The sequence below is a fragment of the Triturus cristatus genome, chromosome 3_1 (genome assembly GCF_964204655.1).
Source record: "Triturus cristatus chromosome 3_1, aTriCri1.1, whole genome shotgun sequence".
Classification (NCBI taxonomy): domain Eukaryota; kingdom Metazoa; phylum Chordata; class Amphibia; order Caudata; family Salamandridae; genus Triturus; species Triturus cristatus.
In genome coordinates, this window is record NC_140583.1 from 213,097,064 (window position 1) to 213,124,116 (window position 27,053).

The window sequence follows — 27,053 nt, forward strand, 5'->3', positions numbered from 1 at the left end:
AGTCATGCAGCACGATTTGGCAGTGGGTACCTTCAAGCAAGGACTGGTGGAGCGGCTAAAGTAGTCCACGCCCACACATGTATTTTTGACCGACTCAGCTCTTTGCAATTGCAAGGTCAAATCAGAGGCCCAGCACCTCAACAGAGGGAATATCCTCGTGTACACAAGGGACTGTAGAAGGGAGAGCTTAAATCTAGACTCAGCTATCAAAGCCTAAGACAGCGTGCTAATCAAAGCCTCCAGGAAGCGCTACAGGGCAACTCTGTATCATTTGAGAAGGGCGTGGTACGAATCCCGATGGCAGCAATTAAAGGAAGCATGTGCTGAGAGAGACTCCAAATCCTTTTGGTCCCTAGTTACTTGGGACAACAAATCAGGGGCCCAACCACCCCCAAACCACATTACAGGCCGGTTCAAATGATGAATTTTTTACTTTGGGCGAGATCGAAGCCTCTAAGGCCAAATAATACAGTCCAAAGCTGCAGGGCCCGATGGTATCCCGGGGGACTTATTCCTATCAGACATCAAAAGCTGGGTTTGTTATATTTTCCTTCTGTCAAACGCTGTAGCTACTGGAGCCTCAGGGTCATGGAAGGGGGCAGAGATGGTCGCAATCTACAAAAAAGGAGACAGAGAAGAGCCTTCCAATTTTATGCCCATTAGCCTGATCGACGGCCTCCAAAAGGTTTTTTGCAGTGCCCTCTTGCAGAAGATCTAGTCATGGGCTCACGATAATGCAATCTTATCCCAATATCAAGCTGGTTTTAGGGAAAAGACTGGGACAATCGATTAGGTATTCCACCTCCTGCTTCTTTATTGGAAAGTTGTAGTGATTGGCAAGGGCAGCCTTTATCTGGCTTTTATTGATCGGAAAACTGCCTGTGATTTAGTCCCCAGGTTCCAACTCTGGCACGTACTCAAAGGTATGGGCATCCCGCCACCTATCCTCAGCTTGGTAGTCCGACCGCACTAGTCAATTATGCTCAGATTAGATGGGGGTTGGAGGGGCAACTCACTGAGCGTATTCCAGTTAGCAGGAGAGCTCGTCAAGGTTGCGTTTTGGCACCCACCTTATTCTCTTTGTATATGAACGGAGTGGTTGGCTTTCTGTAACAAGAACCTGTCGACGCACCAACCTTTGGCGGGGGGGGTGGATAAGGTACCATCCCTTTTCTTCGCAGACGATACATACCCTGCCGGTGTTGAAGAACCCGGCAGGGCTACAGCTTTTACTCAACAGATTCCATATTTTGTGCGACACTAGAGGGTTTGTTATTGATGCCACAAAAACAAAATTCATGGCCTTTAACCCCTGCAAGTCCCTTAAAGGTAACCCAACGTTAGGAGGGACACCTTTGGAAAGAGTTGGCACCTTCGATTATCTGGGTATTCGTCTCTTGGACAAAATGACATGGAGGCACCACTTAACTAAGATACTATTGGGTCATAAAAGTCACGGTGGCCCTAGGAAAGCAACATCGCTTCTCACATAGCAGACCTGTAGCTGCTGCCCTGCAGGTCTACAATTCAAAAGCAGTCTGAGCTCAGTAGATCAGAGCACAAATTCCTTAGGAACCTTGTGATACTGCCCCCCCAAAAAAAACACTTACTCCCCTAATGCTTGATATGGGTAGACGTTCTATTGATGACATAGCAAGGTTTCACCCGCTGTTTTTCTGGGCTTGCATTAGGAGGACCCTGGAGCTTCTGCCCTATGCGGCAGCCCTATCAGAGGTCATCCATTCAAACATGTGCAATAAGGTAGCATGGATTATAAATCCTAGGAAACAGGTGTCAGATATAAGGCTTCAGGCCCTATGGGAAAAACTAGACCTACCCTTGTACCGAAAAGATGTATTAAAGCAACATTATTGGGATTGGGCAGAGCAACAAGAGTTTTCCAAGCCCAAACAGGGGAAACTCACAATAGAATTTCATCTCCATAAACATGCCAGACTACTGGAACCCTACTTAGATCTAATCCAGGTCCCTCAGGACAGGATGTTATACATCCAATTTAGGTTTGGCACTCTCCCCATGGGTGAGGTAACAGCCAAGTGGCATAAAAATGACCCAACCCCAAGTATTTGCCCAGGATGCAAGGTACCAGTGAAGTCTGTTGCTCATACGCGGTTTACATGCCCGGCCTATGCGCAGCCTAGGTCTAAATGGCTAAAACCGACCTGCCAGCAATTGGGCACACGGAACAAGTGGGAAGCCCTGCGCAACCTAAAATCGGATCCCAGACCACTCTTTGTTTGTGGAGTGGCTAAATTCCTAAGGGCCCTAATGAGAGAACCATAGTAAACTGTAGGTCGGCATTTTGGCCTAGCTGTCCAAGTGTTTATCAGGTTTTATACCCACGAAATTCTTGAGTCCCTTGGACGCAGTGCGCAAGCACTTTACTGTAAACAATTACCAAGCAGTTTTCCTATAAGGGTCCAAAAGGAAAACAATGCGATCATTGGATATGAAGATCAAATTAGCACATTTTATTTGTTGTAACATCACGATGGTTCTTCTTTATCATTGAGATTGTTATAACTCTATTTGAATCTCAGAAATAATCTGCGAGTTGTATTTAACTGTTATTCTTAATTCTTGTTTCTTTCCAATTGCTGTAATTTAAAACCAAATAAACTTTAACTGTCTGTAAGAATGAGTTTGTACGACATTGGCTTACATTTTGGATTGCCTTCCACCTGAGGTGTCGAATGTAGTAGCACTTTGCGTCTTAAGTAATTATTGAACGCCTTTTTATTATGAGATTTCAAAAAAAGAATTTATAGTAAGTATGTTGTAGAAACTATACTGTTCTGTAAGGAAGAACCTGTACACCTGTTGGGATATGTGTTCGATGTACTGCCTGTTCTTATGTTTTTATCTGTATTTTAAGTGGTGCTTCTTTTTCAGCATTTATGACACGACTTGTCAAAATAAAGCTTATTCAACAACTACTCAATTCATCTGGCCTAATAAAAAACCTAGAATTGCTACCAAAGTCCTATTACTTAGTAAAGAGAAAGAAGTAGTGGGTCTACCCAACTTTAGCAAGATGAAAATGGCTTTCCTACCATGCAGTGGTTCAGCCCATACTCCCACCTCTTCTGTGGACAGAAATTGAGTAAGACCTCTTCTGACCATTTACACCACTTGGATCTATCTCTATGGATCACTTCAAACTGCAACATTCCTTAAGCATTATTAGAGATAAAATGTTTGCTGTTAAATACCTAGACAGGATCAGCCCAATCCGAATCAAGCATTCTTCATAAGCATATATCTGGCACAACCCACTAATAAAAATTGATGGTAAAGACCTCAATTGGTACTCATGGTCATACCGCAATATTTTATACATCAAAGATGTGATCAACAGAGACAACCCCATCCCGTTCTCTCTACTTCAAGCCTCTTCTGGCATTCCCAACAGAGAGTTATATAATTCTTAAATCTCAAAGTAGCAATCAGTCTGATTCTTCGAAACCCTCAGCCTCCAAGTATCCTTACAAATCTTGCCTCGCTCTCCATCTGAACCCTTCCAGCCTCGAAAATCTACAAGATGCTCCAAGAACCAGGCTCTAACCCCATTTATAAATATCAAAACAAGTGGTCCGACTCCTGCCTTAAGGAAGGCTATTCATACATAACTGATCTGGAAGCACGTCAGCAAATTTAAGATATCTACTGTTGTACTCTAATCCAAATACTGATTACTATACAAAACTTTTTGGACCCCAGCTAAACTCTGCAAATTAGGACTTCTTAACTCAAACAATTGCTGGAACTGCTCCTCAAAAATAGGCTACCTTGACCCCATTTTTTTTATTTTATCGAGTTTTAATCGCCTTAGACCTCTGGGCCCTCCCCAACTGCCCTCCACTCAACACAACTGAACTATTACTATTTGACTTGTTACAACGGGTGTTAAAACAATCCTTTGCAATAAGAAAGATTTAAAATCCGTATCTTACCACTTGGTGGACCTGGGTCTGCTTCCTGAGGAGTGCAGACAACATCATCCTTAACCAAGATTTTGACTATGAGAAATAAAAGCTACTATGGTCGCCTCTAAATGCTCCCATTCAAGCAAACCCCAGCCAACTGACCACCCACCGGAATTTTGGGATATCCCCTATTCCGCCCCCGCCTCTTCCCCTCCCAGACTTGTCACCTCCCCCAGACCTACTTTCCACCTCCTCGTGCCTTCTACCTCCTTCTTCTGTACTCTTTTTCTCTATCCTATATTTCTCTCTCTCATCGAGAAGTAAACTCCCCACAGAAACATTAAGGTCAATATCACGAATATTTCACCGAGCCAATTACTCTTCCCATGGCGTTCACCACATGATGGTTCTTAGCACTTGGATGGTGGGAATACTACTTCTATTGAACAGTCTTTAACAAGCTCATTTGAACTTACTGCAATGCCCTTTACTTCTCGCCTGTCCTATTAATTTGATATTGTATGTTTTGTTTTAATGAAATGCCTAATAAAATGTTTAATAAAAAAAGCTTCAATAGCTCCTGATGTTATGTTGTTTATTCCTAACTCTTGCAACAGGGTCTGTGTATAGCATCTTTAAGTATTTTAGCATTTGATTACACAAACCCATTCTAGTGAGAACTGTAAAAAGAAAAGAAAGTCCATTCTATGGCATTGAATGCTTTGGCAACATTCAGATATACTACTGACACTCTAACCTATGGGTTAATTTTGTGGGGTATGGTGTATTTGATGCATATCTTCTGTGTGGGTGATCTACCCAGAATAAAATCAGATTGATTTGGCGATATCATTTCGGGCAAATTTGGAAGCAATCTGTTGCAAACATTTTTGCTTTATTTTCCATATTTATGAGGGAATGGGAACAGTATGATTTGCATTGGTCAGGTGGTTTACAGTTTAAAAAGAATTATTACAATCGCTTTCTTTAAAGTTGACAGGAGAGTGGTGCTCTTTACCAAAGCCTCCCCATACACCATTAGTAAATGAGGTCCTAGTATGTCAATACATTGTAGATTTCAGTCGTGACCGTATCACTTCCTTCTAAAAGATCTTATACCAAGTCTTTCACAACTTTCTTTATTTTGTTCCTGCTTTTTATCTTTCTATCTGCGCACTCTAGCCATACCCTGAAGTCTATCTACAAATATGTGTTTTGACTCTTAGTCGGTAGTGCTGTGCAATGTGTATAATTTGGTATAGAAATTTGCAAATGGGTTAAAGATCCCCGTGTTGTACTTACCCAAATGTCATCTCTGTGTAGCTCTTGCTGGCACCTGTCTTGTTGATCTCCTATGTAAACTGCACTCACTGTAAAATACTCTGTCTTATGAAAAGCTCTCCAAGAAAACTTGGGGCTATATTCATATTTCATAGATAATCACAGTTAAATCAGTAACTTCGCCAGCATGAAGCACTTCCTTCTTCACCATGCAGCACTTCATACTGCATGGTGTGTTTATCATTCCAGGGAAGGGAGCCCTTTGACCCTGTTCAATAACACTACTACGTGTATTCCCATTTGTTATTATGAGACATTCCTCTTCAGTTGTCCTTTAATTTTTTGTGTTTGTTTTCCAATTTGAAGTGTCTCATAAGTCATTCCTCTCCACAAGGTTGCATCATTTAGCGTGTTTTTCCCCACTGTAGTATAAATCCCAAGTCTTGCTGTTCTTCAGGGCTATAAAGCTCGCCTTTTAGGTATGGCCTTGTTGAAAGTTACGATTTTGCGACTGGTCCTGGTGGCAATACCCTTATGGATGTCTGATTGATATGCAACTGGGTGAAGACCTGGATGTGTGCCCATTCAGAGACCTGGATGTTAGAGAGGTGTGGGGCCACACCTCACAGCATATTGGGACCTGGCTGTGAGAGATGTGGTGCAAGTCACCAGATGCAGATTTGGGAAATCAGATTGTGGTATTAGAAGAAAGTTACGGGCTGCTGTCTTTTGCCAGAAGGCTCTGGGTAATACAGTGAGTTGTGTAAAGCAAGGCAACTTGCACCATCAAGGAGGTGACTGCATCAGTGGGCAGCAAAAAGCGACTCACAATCCACCATAAGCTTCACTATCTTTGAGGCCACCTACAACATTCGAATCATCCTGGACCGAGGAGAAACTGCAGCCCTCACCCTGCTCTAAATCTCTGCCACCTTCAACACTGTCTCCCACAACACCCTCATTAGATGACTCCACAATATGTGCATACAAGGGTCCATTCTTAAATGGATCTGTTCCTTACTCACAAGAAGAACCCAAAGGTTCAGGCTGCCACCCTTCACATCAGAACCAAGTAACTAATAAGCTGAATCCCTCAGGATTGTCCCTCTGCCCCACTCTTTTCAAAATATACACAACACTACTCGCCGACATCATCCAAACACAAGACATCGCCGTCATCTGCTATGGCGATGAAACCCACCTCATCTTTTCCATGACAGACGAGACAACCACCACCAGAATCAAATTCACCGACTGCATGCCCATGGTAGCAGACTGTATGCAAACCAACTGCTTGAAGCTCAACTCCGACAAGACAGAAGAACTGGTATTTGGCAACAAGATCTCCTCATTGGACTCTACCTGGTGGCCATCTGAGCTAGGACCAACACCCACAGACCACAAAAGTGAATGAACACAGACCTAGGGATCATCCTAGAAGACAAGCTCAACATAATGGCTCAAGTCAACTTTGTGTGCACCTGCTTCCACATCCCACGCATGCTTTGAAAGATCTTCAAATGGTCGCCTCAGAACACCAGACGGACTGGCACACAAGCATTAATCACCAGCAGGCTGGATTACTGCAACACTCTCTATGCCGGAATCTCCAAACAATTCCTACACAGACTCCAGACCATCCAGAACACTGCCGCAGCAAGACTCTTACGCAACCTCCCATGCTGCACACATACAACACCGCATCTCAGGAAGCTTCACTGGCTCCCCATTCATAAGTGCAGCCAATTCAAATTTCTCATGCACACATGCAAAGCCCTACATAAAACTGGACCAGAAAACCTGGAGAGCCACAAACATTTTCACAACCCACCAGACACCTATGCTTTGCCTCACTCTAACTTGAACAATGAAACGAGGATTATAGATCTTTTTGCATTTTAACCAACATAACCACAACTAGCAAGTCGTCCCCCCACCCACCATCCGCAATGACAGCATCTTGAACCTCAGCTCAACAAAATCCAGCCTCCTCCCACCATGCATGAGTCTGCAATACTCTTTTATCCCCCAACGACTCCCCACAGGTCTAGGGCCCATGGCCCGCCTTCCGGCAACTTGGAACAAAGTTTTAGGCGGAGGGACTCTCTGTGTGTCAAACTGGTCCCAGACCCCCATCAAGACCATGGTACCTTCTCCACTTTCCCCATACTCTGCGGAATTTCCGGGGACAGCCTCTTGCTTTGTAGGTGACTCTTTCCGCCGCCATATACATATCCATCCCCCTCCTCCGTCCCCCAATTGGGGAGGTGATGGTGCTCCCCACGCTCGTGCCACGTCTCTTTTCACCACCACCAGGGCTAGCATCGCAAAGATCAGGTGCGGGTGGCTCAAATCTACATCAGTAGTTATCCCTAGTAAAACAAATTTTGGTTCCACAGAAAGCGTTGCCTCTAACACCTTACTCAACTCTCCCAGTATTTGTGTCCAATAGCTGTGGATAATGGGGCAGTCCCAGATAATATGATAGAAGACCCCTGCGGGTGTCCACATTGGAGACAACAGGAGTCACTGACTCGACCCATGCGGTGTAGCCTAACCCTATCATAGTATACCCTGTGTAGTATCTTGTATTGAATGAGTCGTAGTCTGGATTTAATCGCGACTTCTCTGTGATGCATCAGGGCTGCTTCCCAGTCTATTGTGTCCATCTCACCCAAGTCCTGCTCCCAGGTTGCTCTCAGTTTCCCCAATCTATCCAGTGTGTTACTATTCAGGGTCTTCTATGTTAGGGATACTAGCTTATTGGGTACCCGTTCTTGCAACAGGCGACCGTCCAATGGGGCATATTCTGGCAAGGGAGAGGAGAGCACCGCCTCAGCCCTCCAGGCATGGCGCAGTTGGGCATATTTGAAGAACTGAGCGGTACGTAGTCCATACTCTGCCGCCATGGTCCCATAGGGTTTAAGCTCCCCTTTTGCCACCAGGTCCCCCAATGTGGCGATCCCGATATCATCCCATCCTCTAAAACCCCTGAGTTTGTGGAGCTCCTTCAGCCATAGGCAAGTCCATATCGGTGTCTGTTTTGTTGGTTTATGTGTCCACCCCATCATCTTCGTTGCCCTTTCCCAGACCTCTATGGTTAGCTGCGTGGCCGGGAGTAACCGTTTATAGATCATTTTTCACCTCATCCAGAAGACCTCTCTGACTCAGAAGTGATTTCTAGGTCCTTTGAGGATTATGTCCTCCCACATGACATTGATACTCTTCAAACCATAGAAGCCTCCATATTTATGTTCCTCTCGTATCTTTCTAATAAATACCACATTAAAAATTTCCACTGAAGGCCTGGCTAATTGCCTATGTAGAGTTATCAGTTCCCTGGTGCAAGAGGATCAGTGCTGCTTTATGCCTGGATGATCCACACGCCACAATATGAAAAGCCTACATGACGCCTTAGCCCTTAGTCATAAAATAGAGGGTCCCCTAGCAGTTCTTGAAGTTTATTCTTTGACTTGGGATAAGACTACCTATTTGCTGTTTTGAAGATGGGCTTCGAGTAAATTTCCTATAATACCCATTTACTTTATACCCAGCCACTGTCCTGGGTGCAGGTCAGTGTTTTGTAAGAGGCTTTTTGATTGGCCTGTGGACACAGAAGGGTAGCTTTTCTAGTCGTTTACGAGACTGTGACTTGGGTATGTGCATACATTCACAAAACACAACTGCCTTGACAGTCCAGGCCGGTGGGAAGGTCTCTTTGCCTGCCCATTATCTCCCTTGCTCTCTTCTCCCTTGCAAATTAGGTGTTAGTGGAATTTCTCTTGGCTGACTGTGAGATCAAATAATTCAGATGGGTCCCAGGCCTACAAGACTAGGTCTCTCTCTGTGCACAAGACCTCCTAATATTCCTTAGCTGCAGCCACCACAGACAGTCTGGCCCTTATGTAATGACAATATTCGACATATGTGGTCAATGCTCTGGACTGCTGGAAAATTGGTCCAGATCTGTAGTACACCCAGTACATGTGTCAGCAGCAGATGTGCAGTTTACTCTAGAGTTACATCTAGAGGCACAGTGTTTCAGGTACTTGGGTATGTTTATTGCAATAGATTCAACACTTTACGGGACATATTAACTTAAATTATAAGATGAAAGGAGAGAACCAGCTGTGGGTCGGGACATGGTTCCAACATGTGCACATACTTTACAGATTTTTCAATTGGGGTGATGTCGGCTGTGGGCAGCTTGAGGTTCAAAAGATATTGTACATCTAACTCCCGTTTTCATTCTCAGAACTTCAACAGATCTTATTTCTTTAGGTATCTGCAATCAAGACATGACTATCCTCATCTTTACGTGGTCTCGTATAAATACTAGATGTTCTCCCGAGTTTAGACAAGTCCAAACCCTCTGGAACCATCATTCTTCGGGCGGTGCGATCCTCCACGGCTGGACCTGCCGTGTGTTTGTTTCCATGTAATGTACATGTAAGCGGCGCAGAATAGCAATAAATTGGAAACTCCATATTTCCCTACCTGGGGCCCACTGGAGGGCTTTTAAACATTAATTGAACTGTGCACTGAAGTCAAACACAACCTACTGGAAGGTAAAAATCGGCGTGAAAAAGACCACAAGTCCCAGCATGCCTGAAAGAACTGGCACACTGGAGGCATTTAAATTTTAAAGTGTGCATGCTGGGATTGAATTATGCTGGTCACTCAGTGTTTGCCTATGAAAAAGGAGTAAGGAACTCCGAAACGCGTTGGCAAGAGAAATAACTGGGAGGGAATGCTGGTTTCAAGAGAATAAATGATTTAGAAAATCACTCTCTGCGGAGTGCGTCCTTGCTGCAGGGCAACACATGGAAAAAAATAAATATATATATATCCTGCTCCATAAACCCTTTCTCCCATCCGGGAAGAACGTAGCAGCACTCGCGGGTTTAGTTTGTTGGCCAGTTTATTACGTATCGCTTCACGGACGCGTTTCAGGTTCTCCCTTAGTCAGTGTGTTTACAATTTGCATAGCGCTGCGCCATTTTTAAAAGTACCACATTTCCGGGGAATACGAGCAGAAGAAGGGCCATTCCGCCCCTAAAATCTGGGCGCCATCTTAGAGTGTGCAAAAAGCAGCATTTAACCTATGCATAATATTTACAATTATATTAGATACACGTTAATGGACATTCCATTGTCACAATCGATATCCAATAATAAATATTACATTATATCGATATTTTACCAGAGTTACATACTGTACATTTCATAATTAGTGTCAATACAATCTTCTAGCACCTCATTATTTCTTAATCTTGCCGTGGATCGGCAGATGGCGGTTCCCCTATACTGAACCGCCATGTCCTTCACAATGCTCTTCAATCTAGCCGTGTATCGGCTCATTACACCCATCTATATCTTATCAGTTTAAGAAGTTTCAGAAATGTACAATGTCATATATCCAATTAGGAGTTAGTTTTGTATCAGTATCCTAGATCCCTAGGTGTACTGTTAACTCTTCGCCACTGTTCAAACCATTCAGAGTTTTTGTTTGTAAATCAATTATAAACCTTGACTCCAACCTTCTCAATTTAAGCACTCTATCCCCACCTCTAATGTGGAGTGGTACATGATCTAACCCGAAATATTGGAGTAGGTTCCTATTGCTGTTATGCATTATGGCAAAGTGCCTCGCCATTGGATAGCTTGTATCCTGATTTGTGATTGCACGCATGTTCTCTAAAATCCTACTTTTACACTGTGTATAGTACTGCCGATGTACCTTAACTTACACGGGCACATCAGGTAGTAAACCAAATGTGTAGTTTGACATGTCATAAACTTACTTATAGTTTTACGTTCCTTCATCCCTTTGATTTCGTAACTCAATACTTTATTACTGAATGCACAAGCCTTACATTTACTGCAAGGGTAGAAACCTTTCATATCACTCAATGTGCCTTGCTTCATTGTGGAATTCTCTAAATGACTATGGACCAATTTATCTCTGAGTGACCTCGCTTTCCTAAAGGTTATTAGTGGAACTGGTGGGACATCCATCCCAATAATTAGATCTGTTCTTAGAACATGCCAGTTCTTGCGGAGGATGTTTTTTAGGGAATTGGCATCCTCAGAATAGGTTGTGATTAGGCGGAATCTGCCCTCCTCATTCTTTCTTTTCTTATTTTCTCCTAATAGTTTTTCTCTAGGTATCTTACTCACTCTTTTCAATGTATTCTGTAATAGGGCTGAATTATAACCTCTAGCTGCAAATCTCTCAAGGCTATCTCTAGCTGTTTTTACGAAATCACATTCCCTGGAACAGTTACGTTTAAGACGCAAAAGTTCCCCATATGGTATGCTGTTTTTCAATTTGACTAGATGACTGTTCGTAGCATGTAATATGATTGCCTGTTCAGTTGTAAAATAGAGCAGTAATCAGTGTTTAGTGGGGTGCCTGGAGTATTTGTTCCCAGTGCCACTGCACCTGCTACACTATTAAAATCATGACCCTATTTCCTGAAAGATAACTGCACTTGTTGACTGCCTGTTTAGTAGTCAAATATAGCAATATTTGGTGTTTAGAGGGGTGCTTTCCAGGTGCCACTACACATGCTGCACCATTGAAATCATTACCCTGTTGTCTGCAAGCTAACCGATCTTGTGACTCCCTGTTTATTTTTATTTTTAGCAATAATCTGGGTTTAGTGGGGTCCACTAGAGCGTTTTGCCCCGGTGCCACTACACCTGCTGCACCAGTTAAATCAAGTCACTTTTAACTGCAAGGTAATTGCAATTGTGACTGCCTATTTAGTAGTCAAATATAGTAATATTATGTGTTTAGAGGAGTTATGACAACTTTTGGGACCTGTGCTTTTGCACCTGCTGCACCATTCACATCATGACCCTGTTGTCTGCAATGTAACTGCACTTGTGACTACCTGCTTAGTAAAATATAGCATAGCTTGTATATTGACTCCTTTTTAAAGTGCAATGTTTATTACAACATTTAGAATGTGATCATAATGACCAGATAGATTAGGTAAAAATAAAATCAATCTGCTAATGCCTACAAAGTGCAAAGAAAGTTACTGAGGCATGATAGGAAATGCCACAAACGTTCTAAGGCTAGAGCATCTGCTTTACACAACTAAGTAATTAAAAGCAAGTATTATAGCATACTGTTAGCAGTTGTCTGCCTTTTCCGTGGGAAGAGATTTTTCTTGATAGTGAATGGGGTTTACACAGTGTAAACAGCTTTAGTAGAAGTATTGTAAATGCGCACAGCCAGGGAAAGTTAACAACAAAAAAGTTCCACACAAAAGTGAATGAACACAGTAATTTGGCTATGGGGACTGATAAGAGCCCTCTTTTCAAATGTATTAAATACAAGAGATTTCAAAAACACAGCGCAAGCATGACCTAATAAAAAGGAATACAACTAGCGGGGACATGCATTTTTGACTTTGACTCCAGGGTTGGCTCATCACTGGCTGTCATATCCACCCGCCTGTCTGGACGAATCAGCATCTTTTCTCCAGTCTTCTCTGTCCGCACACACCGAGAGAGATAAACTCATAGTGTTCTTTTAATTTGCCACTCCTTTTCCCTAATAGCAGTTTTGCCGTTCTATACTGCCTCATCATTCAGCTACGGTATCCATGATACCCATAATTAATTTAAAAAGGCGCACCTTCAAGCATGAATACGCCTTACTATATATTACTTATTTAATTAATTGTTATACTCTTACCATTCCTTATACCTAGACTTAATTGATCTGACTTCGTTCAAAGATGTAATGGGTAATACACTGAAATTTGACTTACCAGTTCTAGGACTACTCCTTCCTCAGCTAAAATTGGCCTTCCTGCACATTGTTTTCCCACCATGTAAAAATAAAAAAAAATAAAAAAACCTAGCAGATTACTTATCTAAGTACCATTATGCAGCTTGAGACCTAGGCCAATTCCATTAGGCCTTTGTAATTCATTTACACCACACCTATAGGCCCAATGTATATTGTCTGTTTATCCTACTTTTTATGTGAAATTTAGTATGATTCTGTGACTGACAACGAATATTTATTAATGTATTGCATTTAATGTTACGTTGTAATCACCTTTTTCACCAAACCACCTGTATTACCTCTTAATAAGAGTTGGTAGGATTCTTACGAGTGCTGTGGAACACCTTTGTGACCGCAAAATACAATCATCTGCCATAATTTTGTTACTAAATGTTTTTTGACATTCACAGCTGCCTTTTTCATTGCAGTTATGTCAGCATGCTACATGAGTGAAGTGCAGAAACTTCCCGTACCAAAGCCCTAAACTCTCTTCTTTCCCAAAAAATTGATATGGAGGACCCAGGTGGCCTTCCTACCAAAAGTCAGGACTCCCTTCCACATTAGCCAATCAATCACTCTTCCAGCGGTTTTTGCCCCACGTTTCCCTCAGGAAGAAATACTCTATTGCCTTGACTGTATCAGGGCTCTGAACTTTTACAAGGACCACAGTGTGGTTGTTCAGCTCTTAATGGAGTTTTATTGTGCTAAAAAAGGCATGGCAGTGCAAACGACCCTGTCAAGGTGACTAGTCGTCTGCTTCAAAATCTGCTATGCACTGGCTCAGAAGGAGCCAACTCTAGACCTGCAGGCTCAGTTCCTCCAGTGCAGCACCCTTGGTGAGAGGGGTAGCTTTTCTAGTCATTTACGAGACTGTGACTTGGGCATGTGCATACATTCACAAAACACTACTGCCTTGACAGTCTGGGCCGGTGAGAAGGTGTCTTTGCCTGTCGGTTCTGTAAGACGTTTTGATCTGAGTCCATTCCCCAGAACCTCCACCTTTGTAAGATACTGCAATGGTATCTGTTCAGCCAATTATAACTAATGGCTATTTTATTCTAAAGGTGAGGAATCTGTGAGTAAAAGACTTCTGTAGTTCTTTTTCTGGTGTATTCTCAAACTGCAGATTCCTCACTTCCCTCCCACCTCCCTGTTCTGTGGAGAAGCGTCTTTACCATATGAAAAGGCCCAACGTTAGGAATCCGCACAATGTCTTAGACCATTTGTTCTCTGTCTGTGAGCTCGCAAACCGAAACAATACAAGAAACTGTTATCCGCACACTGTGGTTGAGCTTATATGTGGCTCTGCCGTGTCTGCTTCAGGGTGCGTAAGGAGTCACCTACCAGAGTGCAGGAAAATTGCTTAAGAATTCTCTGGATTCAGTCCAGCCCCTGGGGATATTCTAAGGGTGAGGAAGAACTATGCGGTTAGAGTGTCCATAAGAAAGATTATTACCCAAGTTTAGTAACTTGTTATTCCGTGTCGGTCCCATATTTTGCTTTGATCTAATTTTCACTTTCCATGTATGATTCATGTGTGCTGGAGACTGTACTATTCCTAGCAAGTTAACTTTCTTTATTGTTCTGTCTTTAGGGGCCCTTCTATGACGATACCTGCTGCTCGACTCCCACCTACTGGTGTAAGTTGGGCTGATAAAGTAAAAGCAAACCATGGTGGCACTTCAGTCTGCATAGAGGCTGTAAATGATAAGACTAACATGCCTACAGTAACCCAAAAGTCTTCACGGAAACATGGTAAGTGTTTTTTACTAGACTTATATTTGATTTTTGTTGAGATTATTCATGTTAAAGCTGATGTATATTTGCAATTGTTGATTAGTATACACCCCATTTTCTGTCTAATGGCTGTTTATATCCCTCTCGTTGAGGCAGTTACTTTTTCTGAAACAAAAAAAGTGAATTACATTCTCTCTGCTCCCCATTAGTACTGCACAGTGCCCCATATTGCTTTACTCCCTGTATACCCCGTAACCTCAGCATTTATCTAACATAGATGGCAGAATAGTGCAGCTAAAAATTACAAGATGGTACTAAGTTAAATGTCCTGAACCCTTGATTTCACTAAATTGTTTAACTGCCTTAATCTCCTCTCCAGACTCATAACTTCCAATAAACTATCCTTCACAATAAACTCACTCCCACCAGCACTGCAACACAGAAGAAGCTCACAGCTAATTGCTTTGCCTACTATTTCTATTGAAAACATAAAATCTGTTTGAAGTACATTCTACACCCTCAAGTGCTCACTTCCCCATCATATACCCTTCCACGAGCACCAGTGCTGCTCATATTTACTCCTCCCCGACTTATCTTCCCAAACGGAACCCTATATTCTGAATGCTAGCCTTTTCTCTGTTCCCTCCCAACACTTGCCCCCAAAATTGGTAGACCAGTAGCCTTATGATATTTTCTGCTTTGCTTCACTTTGCTCTTCAACCATTGTTTACTGTCTGTAATTTACCCTGTATGCTTAAAATCTGAAGTGGTACGACCCTTGATCAGGAAATTGACAGCTGACTCGTCCTCCCTCCAAATACCGCCTTACTTCCCAACTTCAAATCTTTAAAAAAAAAAAAAAATGTATTTATGCAGTGTGCTCACATAATGCATTGCCGCTTTGTAATGACTACACGGAGTCAGAAGTCAGGAACAGCAAGACTTTAATCACGAACTCCCACGGGAACGACTATTTCGCCTGTGGCTCACTACAACACCGTTATCTATCCGTTATCTCCAACTGTCAAACGCCCACGTCACCGCAGGCAGCACGAGACGCAGAATGTACGCCTCGCGCACAGGCTGCGCGAGGCAGGACAGGCCACTACATATCTCCTTTTCTTAGAGAACAGAGAAATGGAGAAAGCAGCAAACGGGGAGAGCAAGAGACAAGGAAGGAAGAGAGAAAGAACCAACGAGAGAGAGAAAGAGAGAGAGAGAGAGAGAGAGAGAGAGAGAGAGAGAGAGAGAAAGAGAGAGAGAGAGAGAGAGAGAGAGAGAGAGAGAGAGAGAGAGAGAGAGGAAGAGAGAGAGCGATACAGAAAACAAGAGCAGGAGAAATACAACAATGGCATAAAGGAACACCGAAAATCATTGGCGGTACCTGACAGGAACATTAATTGTTCTGGTACTCCTTCTGACAGCGGCGTGGCTGGGAGAAGAACTCTGGACATCAAGTTTACCTTGAGAGATCCTATGAGAGACCTCACTTTTCAACATGGGACACTTGACGTCATTGAGCACATTTTTAACTTTCACCACCTTGTTACTATTCCACCAGTCTTTGCCATTGACTCGAACTGCATTTCCACACACTTTGTCCACTACCACAATTTCCCCATACTTAGCTTCTCCTTTTCTTACAAAACCTGGTTTCTTAATTCTGATCCTGTCTCCCACCGCAAATTCTCTGATCTTAACACGCTTCCTTTCGTCAAAGTACTCTTTTTGTTTGGCCTGGACCTCAGCAGACTTGGACCTCACTTTCTCATCCATTTCTTGGGGAGTAGAATTGGATTTATTCCATTTGGACATCCAAGCCGGTCTAAACTCGGTACATGGTTTCCTACCTCTCAGTAGTTCAAAGGGGGACACACCAGTGGAAGAATGAGGAGTGGTTCTATAAAACCACAACATAGTCCTGACACTTTGGGGAACTGCTTTGTGGTGGGCAAGAGCCCACTTGACACAATCACCTATGACTCTGTTTAGTCTCTCTACCAAGCCGTTAGTTTGAGGATGATAGAGAGAACTACGGTGATGAGTAATGGCAGATTCTCTAAGAAACTCTTGTACTTCGGATGATACAAATTGTACTCCGTTATCTGATATTAAAGTTTGGGGAAACCCTTCTCTCATAAAAGTTTCCCTTAAGAAATCGATGATTTCATGGGAATCGACCTTAGAGACAAACTTGGCCTCGGGCCATTTTGTGTAATAGTCCACCATGACAATAGCAAATCTGCATTGTTGGGGTAAACTGTGAAAAGGTCCAAGAACATCTATGCCAAGTTTTTCCCAGGGTCCACCCGGGAGGGGAATGGGTGTAAGAGGGGGTCTACTAGTGTGAAGACTTTTGTCACTAGACGAACAAACAGTGCACTCTTGCACCATTTCCTCAATGTCTCTATCCATTTTAGGCCACCAAAAGTATTCCCTTACTCTACGCTTGGTTAATGTGGCACCTAGGTGCCCCTCATGTGCTTTGGTAAGAAGAGTGGATCTGATGTCCACCGGTGGAACAAGTTTTTCTAACCTGAAAACCAGACCATCCTCAATCGAAAGTTCGTCACACACTTTGACATAAGGTTGCAAATTAATATTCACATTCCTTTCCCTGGGCCACCCATGGGAAATATACTTCATCAGTTCTTTAGAAACTTCATCACCAGCCAACGCCTCCCTCCATTTTTGCTGATCAATGGTACAAACGTTATTAAGTTCAACACTTGCAATAATATAATCTTCCTTATCATCAGAACAACATTCATCTAAACCTTGTACGTCCTGACTGGTGTTAGCAGGTAAACGTGACAGTGCATCCGCTCTTACATTTTTTCCCCCAGCAATATGTACAATATCAAAGTTGAATTGTAAGAGTTTGGAAGCTAGGCGTGCGATGCGGGGAGTGGCCCCGCGGCTGTTGGTACACCCTAAAATCGCAACCAATGGTTTATGGTCTGTTTGAAGAATAAATTTTTGTCCCCACAAATAATTTTTAAATTTTTCAATGCCCCACCAACACGCTAGAAGCTCCTTCTCAATGACTGAATAGTGAGTCTCTGCTTCTCTTAGTACTCTAGATGCAAACCCTACAGTGTGTTCCTTTTGGTCAACAATCTGTGTCAAAACAGCGCCCAGTCCATTACTGCTAGCATCAACAGTCAGGGTACACTGGACCCCTTGTACAAATGGCTTCAAGGCCTTGACAGTGCTAAGTTGTTCCTTGATCCAATCAAAGGCGGTTTTGCATTCTTCATCCCACACAAATTCACTTCTGTCTTGGAGCAGCTTGGAAATGGGACGAATCTTTGTAGCATAGTCTTGAATGAAGCGGGCATAAAATTCTGTGAGACCTAGCAGTGATTTGACTCCAGCTTTGTCTTTGGGAGCGGAGGCATCAACAATGGCTTGAACCAAACTCGGTTTGGGCGTGACTCCTTCACTTGATATCGTGTGACCCAGATAATCCATCTTGTCTTTAGAGAATTCACACTTGTCCCTTTTTAGGACCACCCCATGTTCCTGGAATATAGACAAGATCTTGTTCAGCACTATGTCGTGTTCTTGTTGGTCTTTAGCGAACAGCAGAATGTCATTTTGGAATATGGCCACATTTTTTATCCCCTTCAGTAAATTGACCATGACTCTCTGAAAGACAGAGGCTGCTGAGGCCAACCCAAAAGGCATTCGACAAAATTGGAACAAACCTGCAGGAGAGTTGAACGCAGTGAAATGGCGTGAATCCTTGTCCAGTTCAATTTGGTGATATGCTGAGGCCAGATCTAATTTGGTGAAGACCTTGGCCCCTTCAACTACACCCAGCATTTCTGATATATTCGGTAGGGGATGCGAATCCACCCAGATGACCTTGTTTAGATTGCGCAAATCAATGCAGATTCTGAGATCATTATTTTTCTTCCTTGCCACGACCAATGCTGATGACCAGTCAGACGATTCTATGGGTTCAATAACCCCTCTTTTTTGCATGGACAAAAGTTCTTTTTCCAAGTCTTCTCTTATGCTGAAAGGGATACTCCTTATTTTGTGTTTTACCGGTACCGCATCACTCTTTATCTTGATCTTGTGTTTGAATCCTTTGATTTTCCCCAATTCGCCAGAAAACACTCTAGGATATTTATTGAGTAGTTCCTCAACATGTGTTTGGTCCCGCACAACCAGAATCTGTTCCTTAGCCCCAGGGCACAGCATCATACTGAACAAATCTTGGTGGAACCATCCCAATATGTCTAATCCATTGACAGCGACGTATACTTTTCCATAAATGTGCCTGTTCTTGAAAATCAAGATGTCCTCAAAGTACCCCATCAGTTCAATACTTCTCCCTTCATAGGATACAGGTTCACGGTCAGGCGGTTGCAGAGGTCTGTTACCCCATTTTTTCCTGAACAAAGATTCACTGATCATTGTGATCCTTGCACCAGAGTCTACACGCAGTCTCAACCTTTCTTCACCTACTCCAATGATGGCATAGGGATCTATACAGTCATCTGGGTTACCACTTCTTATGTTCCCTTCGCTGACAACTACAACCATGTCCTTGAGTTCACACAGAGTGTCATCGCTGTCACTACCACTTGCATCAATGGCACATGCCACCAGTTCTTTCTTATGTTTTTGGCTTTGGCATACTTTGTCAAAATGTCCCAATTTCCCACATTTGCGACAGGTTGCATTTCTCGCAGGACACGGTCTACCACTTTTCACATGGGAGGGATATCCACATCTGTAGCAGATATCAGTTCTTTTGAAAAAATTACTTGGCTGATAATCTTTTTTCCTCTCATACTTTTTAAAACGGACAGGGGTAACAACTTCAGCACTTTTACTTTCCAGTTCCTTTATAGAAGATTGTGACGTTTCAATGCTTTTCGCTATGCGAATAGATTCATCCAGGGAGGGATTTTCCAACGATAAGAGCTTTTGTCTTATGGTTTTGTCCAGACATTTTCCTATAAACTGGTCACGAATCAATTGTTCACTGAAATTTTCAAAATCACATTCTGCCACCAACTTCCTCAAAGCAGTAATGTATGTGTCTACATCTTCCTCGGTTTTCTGCATTCTTTTAAAGAATTTATGCCTAGACACCACCACACTGGGTTGCTTATCAAATCTGACTTTTAATTTCTTCACAGTGTCTTTGTATTCATCCGCATCTTCTTCTTCTTCACCCACTACGTCAGGTAAATGTTTAAGGGTTTCCCTCCCTTCAAACCCCAGAGAATGCAGTAGTAAAAACTTTTTCCTTTCTGCCCTGAACCTATGTGCTCCTATTGCACCCAGGTAATTTTCAAACGCATCGAACCATTTTCTCCAAGGCACAGGAGGTTCGCCTGGTGTGTCCAGGAAAGGAGGTGGAGGAAGAATAGACTGCATCATGTAAAGTTTTCTTCAAACGTGCGAATGAGGAAATGTAGATATTTATTGTTCCAACTTATATGTAGTTAACAGTGGCAATCCCAAGAGTGTACACAATTACATCAAAGCCAATATTTTTGATGAGCCACAACGTTTGAAACAGCCTATATAACCACCAGAGAGACTGCGAGAAGAATATGTTATCTTTTTTTTTCTCAAGATCGTGCCCACATCATGTCCTTATTGCCAAATGCAGGGTGAGAAACCCCTATTTGCCTTAATGCGTTTTTGCCACTTGCCAAGAACACACCAGTCCAATTTTCCCAAGCCCCAGCACTTATTCGATGATAAGCCTCACGCAGCAAACCATATGTACTGTAAGAGACATAAACGAGGCTGTCACTTTAAGAGCAGGGCGGGGAAGATCGTGTGTCATAAAGCAGAGAGGGAGGGACAAACAGCGGAGTCTGCGCGCCTAACGCCTTTCGTCACAAGTTTCCTCACCTCAGGCGAAACGATCACAAGGAGACATGAGGAAGCAGACGCTTGTCTTTCCGTGTGCGGCTGTGGCAGAGATTCGTAACCGACCAACCGGTGAGGAATGCGCAGGGCGTCCGATGACCGTGGTCTTTTGTGGGTTCTGTGGGAGTCGTACTCGTCGCCAATTTCTTGATGTAATGACTACACGGAGTCAGAAGTCAGGAACAGCAAGACTTTAATCACGAACTCCCACGGGCACGACTATTTCGCCTGTGGCTCACTACAACACCGTTATCTATCCGTTATCTCCAACTGTCAAACGCCCACGTCACCGCAGGCAGCACGAGACGCAGAATGTACGCCTCGCGCACAGGCTGCGCGAGGCAGGACAGGCCACTACACGCTTTTATCTTACTAAGTTCACTTCAATCTGCTATTCACAAATTCAGCTCCACCGAAATGGCTCTTAACCATATTTAAAACATATATTTCTGTAATCACAGCCACCCCTCATATGTTCTTGTTCTCCAGGATCCTTCTGGTATACTCATCACTGTTGCCCATAAGAAAATGGATGGCTCTAGAGTCTCTAGTGCTGAACTCCTTGAACATGGAAATCCATGCCAGGCTTCTTAACCCCTATCCTGTCTCCTCTAGCTCCTTCTTCCTTAGATATTCTCACACTTTATTGGACATCGCACACATCTCACTCCTGATAGATTCTAGCAGATCCACGTTATGAAAATTTGCTAAAGCCTTCCTTTCCGAATGGCTACTTTCTTGACAAACTAATTCACAGGGAGTGTGCTGTAATGTTGTAACAGTCTCCTGGTGACACTTCCTAAAAATTCACATTCCTAATTATTACTTCTCCCAGAAAGCTCCTGACCATATCAATATCGCAGGTGAAAGACTAGTTGACGAAAACCTCTCAAAGCAATTATCTCCACAATTTCCAAGAAGTGCTACATGAAACCAGCTGGGGCTCCAGCAGACCCTGGATATGTCGACATTGGGCAGTATGCCTACGAGCTGACGCCAGTAAGCGTTTTTCAGGACCTATCCAAAGCACATCTGGAGATCCTACTTTGTTGTTACCAATTTCTCCAATTTTTTTGGGCTTCACCACAAGGCCTAGGTCAAATGTCCCCTCTAGAGATGTCGGGCTTTAAACTTCTTAGGAAATGGATGTCTCTTACCTTTCCCTACAATATCTGCATGGGGTGTCTGTGCACGGAATTCATCCCTTTGAACTGTGTCCAAAGATTAAACCCCAGGCCATAAGGGACTGGAAGTCCTCATTATTCCTATTTGGACCTCATAATGAGACTACCAAATGTTATTTTTCCTTTCCTTCAGTTCAGTTGGTAGACAATAGGCGGTCCTTTAAGTTGTCCTCTGATGACTAGCACAAAAACGGCAAGTCCTCATCTTTTTCCTCAAGGAAAAGGGATTCTATTCTCTGGACAAGTTGGAGAGTCAGTGAAGACCATCCTTGCTGCTTAAGAGAAACCATTTTCATGCTCAGCAGGCAAACATCAGATTGCATGCTATCACAGTCCTGCACTGACTGATCCAAAATGTATTTTGGACCAACCTCCTCTGGACAGCTTGGTAGTTCCGGTGTTCGCTATAAAAATGAAATACTGTGCTTTTACCACCACTTCATCAGGCTGTGAATTCAAGCGTTTGGGCATCACGGGACAGAAAGTGAAGAACACACAATGCAAGGTGTGCTTTTTGAGGCAACATTTATTTTTTAGATTGATGAGGGCCTGGCATCTAACATCCCCAACAATATCATTTTACAAAAACTATAAAAAAAGAAACATTGACAAGGCCAAAAGGCTAGTGGTCTATGCCAGACCTCTTGCCTTTGCCAGTGCTTGTTAAGATTCGCCAATCCCCCCTCAATCCTTTCCACAGGTGACTGCTTTGAAATCGCCTTTTGTGCATGTGTTTACTCTGTCTAATGGGAAGTTTAATTGAAAGAGAATTTTTTTTGATTTGTGGTTTTAGACCGTCTCTTAGAACCGGAATAAGGAAAGTTCTGTTGGAACATGATCTGAAATTATCATCAGATGCATCTTAATATTGTATACATGGGACATTAAGGCATTAGCCACTAGGCTTGATCTTGGAGTACGTTCTGTAAATGTGGAAAAAGGAGTCATCTCTTTGGGCCGGTGTGCTTTTCTCTCCTGGTATCTCTCAAACCCAAAGCTTTAAATTATTTTGTAATGCTTTAAAAAAGGCTCTTGGGCACTGGGAGCTAGCCACCGACCTGTCCCTGTTTGGGTCTCAAACTGAGTCAAAGTCTCCAACAAGAATAATATCCTCAGCTGTGAGGTGTGCCAGTGTATTGAGTAGTGATACTAGGTAAGTGTCTTGACCTGTATTCAGGATGTGTACAAAGGCCACTGTAATGTATCTATTGTGTGTATGTCCCGAAACCATTAAGTACCTACCTTTTTTGTCTGCTGTATGAGCTTTAGGTTTAAACCATAGTGATCGAAAGGAGAATAGAGCCACCCTGTTGTGTTTTGTCTAAAATGCCAGGTGGTTTGATTGCTGTCTCATATGATATTAGTCTTCCTTGCATACAGTGTCTCCTGTAGAGCAGTTACATTGTATCTTCCCTCCCACAGATATTGCCATACCTTTGTACTCTTATTAGGATGTTAAGAACTTCAGTATTTAATCTCATTTTGGTGCTTATTATTGTCTGATGTTTGTCTTGTTTGATAATTGCCACCTCTTACCCTCCGTACTTAATGGTAGTCTTTACATATGTATTTCTACCCGGCTTGTTTGTTCATTTTCTTACTTTTAAATGGTAGTTGTCATCATCCTCATCATCTTAGTCTTTATTCGGTTTCAAGAAAGAAAACCACAAAAACGCACATTAAAATATCATAAAACAAAACTCACAGGAACATGTCAAATGAGATGATAACCTAGACAAAAAATAAGATCAGGGATACGGAGACTCCAATATCACGTAAACATTACCAGCTAAAGAGAGATCGTTCTGGTTGACGCTGTTAATCACATCTGATAAAAGCCTTTGATGAACAAGAAGTGAGCGAAGCAATACAAAGTGCGTAGTGCCATAAGTAACATACGGGAGACAAGGTAATTAGTCACAACTAGACCTGAGCCTGATAGCCGATTTTAAAGAGTTAAGCATATAAAAAAAACCTGGTTGCTCCTAACCTAAATTTTGGCCTTTTTCAAGATCGGAACTAAAAAGGTCCTTCTGGGTATATCATAAAAGCTACAGAACATCACAAAATGGACCATTTCCTGTGGTGGTTTACCATTGCAACCACAGGACGACAGACTTTGGCCTTTGCACTACCCCCTTGGATGGGCGGGGAGGAGATGGAAGGGGTCAAACCGATACCTGGTCAACAAGAATCGATCGTATGAGTTTGCGAAACCAAGTAAGTACGGCTCCACCGTCAAAGTGGTTCTTAACATGATGAAGAAACGTACACTGGGCTTCAAAAGCTCCTTCTCTTCCCTGGTCATTGACTGCTGCGCAAAGAACGCCACCTTTATATTATTCAGGTCCTTCTTGTTAGACAGGTCAGGATTAGTCAATAGGTCTCCTCCCCCCATGCTCGAGAGACATTCCTTGATGTATTTGAGCCACAGAACTCGAGAGGCGTGATCAAGAGCCAGTCAGTCATTTAAAATAATTTTGTTTAGCGATGTCCCCCTGCCTGTCCAGATTTTTAACCACAGACACACAGGGCAGTAGGCTATCAAATTGGTGATATAGGTCAAACCAAACTCCTCGTACAGTGAAAGAGTGGGTACCCTGTGGAACAGATAAGAGCTGTCTCTGGAACTTATTATTAGCAATTTGAATGTCATCAGGGGTGGCGTACCCCCAGATTACACTGCAGTATGGTGCTTTAGAGATACACTTGGCCCTATAAAGTTGTAAAAGGGTTCCTTACCGGTCTTTTCCTCAATCTAGATGCAAAGTTAAAAATAGCTGCCGACTCCCGAATAAGATCATTTTTCTTACGAGTTATTTGGGGCCCCCATTTCATTTTGGCATCTAACAGAACCCCCAGGTATGAGTAAACACTCGCCCTGGGGACCGGGTGGACGCTACCTTAAAGGTATAAGGTAAAGGTATAAGGCCTGCTTGGGCGGACACCTACTTGCATGAAATAGGCCATTACATTATTGACAAAAAGGTCCTGATATCCCATTAATTGAACAAAAGAGTTTAGGAGCGCGTGCAGACCCTGCTCAGTCCTAGCCATCATGACTGCATTGTCTGCATACAGAAAAACCGGGAGGCCGTGCTGTCTCACCTGGGGATAGTCCACCTTGGTCTCCAGATGGATCTTCTCCAAGTATGTTTTATATGGCAGTCTCCCTAGATGCCCCTACAAACTTCTTTCCCCACCCCAGCTTGGCCTCTGATAACCAATTACAACTGATTTGAGAATTAGATCATGTTCATAGTTTAGTGTGATGAGTAGTGCGCCTTTGCTAAACTTTGCCACACTGGCTGGAACGTAATCGGCAAGATCTTGCATAGTTAATATGCATTTTGGACAGAAGAAGAAGAAACGTACCTCCGTCTCCATGTGTTGTGGGCAATAGTGACAATAATTTGGGAGGCTCCCTGCCTTGGCGTTTGGACCGTTACGTCGTTTCCCGGTGACCGCTGTGGACCGCAACTATTGGATTGCGATTGTTTCAGGTATTGGCCGTAATTTGTACTCTTCTAGAGATGCCTCATGCTGAAAAGGATATTGGATAATTATTAGAGAGTCGGGACCGATTTTACAAATTAAAGTACTCCCATTACTTTGGTGTGCGTGGCATTCTTGATTGCGGCTTATATGCGGCAATGAATTGTTGAAAAATAACTGGACCAATACCAGTTCCAGTATCCTAGAGACAATATCTTGTTGGACGGGATAATACCCCCCATGCAAAGTCATTCGTGACCTTTCAGGACGACAATATTTTGTATTCCATCATCAACTAGCGCCCTGAAGAAGTCCTGTATCAGGACGAAACGCGTCGGCTGTTCTGTTTGTAGAGTTACAAGAACTGAATGATGTACGTCCTACATACCATGAAAATGGAATAAAATAAATAATTTTTGAAGAAATCTTACTGTTGGAGATCTACTTTATGATTGTCAATTTTCTCGTGTGGTGCACCTTTGCTTTGATTTTATATATTTGGATACCTTAGGGAACAGGCATTGTGACAGTGGGTGCCACTCAGTGTGCACGCGAATTCCCATTAAAATTCAAAGGGATAGTACTGTGGGAGTGATAACAGGTTAGGTGCTGGTCATTAGAAGGTTCCACTGTTTTCATTATTTTAAATAATTTGGGAGGCACCCTATTTTGTCCCACTTAGATTAGATGTAAGTGTTCTGAACTGTAGGACGCCACATCTAAATTGTATATATAATCGTTTAGCTTGAAATCGATAAATTCTGTCCATGTATAATTCAAAGCTGGGTATGCATTTATGTAACAAAAATTGCCCTGTTGAGCTCCCACCTGCATGATCTTTTCAGATCTGCGTCTTAGCCTTCTCCCAGTAGTTACTTTTCAATTTCTTAGTTATTCCTTTGGTTATTTTAGAAGGGAAATCTCATAGTTATCCCTTTTTATACATTCTGCATAGGCTCTTGTTACGTTTCAACCATGGAGTTCGGACTTGTGTGTCACATGAAATTAATTCCACTAAAAGTGCAATGTAGGGGGCCAGCTCTGCAGTTGACCAGAGCTGCACCCAATACAACAATGGTATTAGGGCAATTACCCAATGGATGATATTGAGTACTAGATCGAATCTCAGTGGTAAGAGGGGAGTGCTCATTGGTAAATTAAAAAGGGACCTAGTAAATGTATTTTACGCTACCTTTGGCATATTTGCATCAGTGTATCCCCATATCTCAGCCCCGTGAGAAGCTGCTTCCAGGGTGGAAGCTCTGTATACCTTAAGAGCTAGGGACACAGATCCACCAGAAATAGCCTTTAACTTTCTCCCAGTTTCCATTGCTCTCTTGTTGTGAATGGTTTTGCTTTTGTCCATTTGGGATCCCCAAGTCAGATTATCAGACAATATGACTCCCAAATAGTCAAAGCTTTTAACCTGTTCTATCAGGGCTCCCTAATGGTCATCCTGCCTCTAAAGGAGTAGTTCGAGTTTATTACCATGTACTTGGACGGATTTAATTCTAACCCTCTATGTGAACAAAAGTCTGCAAATGAGTTTAATTCAGATTGTGAGACCGTGGGTGTTATAGATATAAGGAGAGAATCCTCCCCAAACATGAAGAGTGGGACAGGAATACCTGCAGATATAGGCGCATCGTCTCTGCACCTACTTAGCCACTCCACCACTCCATTAATGTAAAGGCTAAA

At 42.8% G+C, this 27,053-nt stretch overlaps 1 protein-coding gene across 3 annotated transcripts in view; it reads left to right on the top strand.

The window, feature by feature from the left end:
* The window catches only part of SCAPER (S-phase cyclin A associated protein in the ER), a 3,109,515-nt gene that overhangs the window by 704,339 nt on the left and 2,378,123 nt on the right, over positions 1-27,053 (top strand). For all 3 annotated transcript variants that reach the window (XM_085643688.1, XM_085643687.1, XM_085643686.1), the window contains exon 8: positions 14,630-14,790. In XM_085643688.1, coding sequence (XP_085499814.1) covers positions 14,630-14,790 — 161 coding nt within the window. The remainder of the gene's footprint in view (positions 1-14,629; positions 14,791-27,053) is intronic.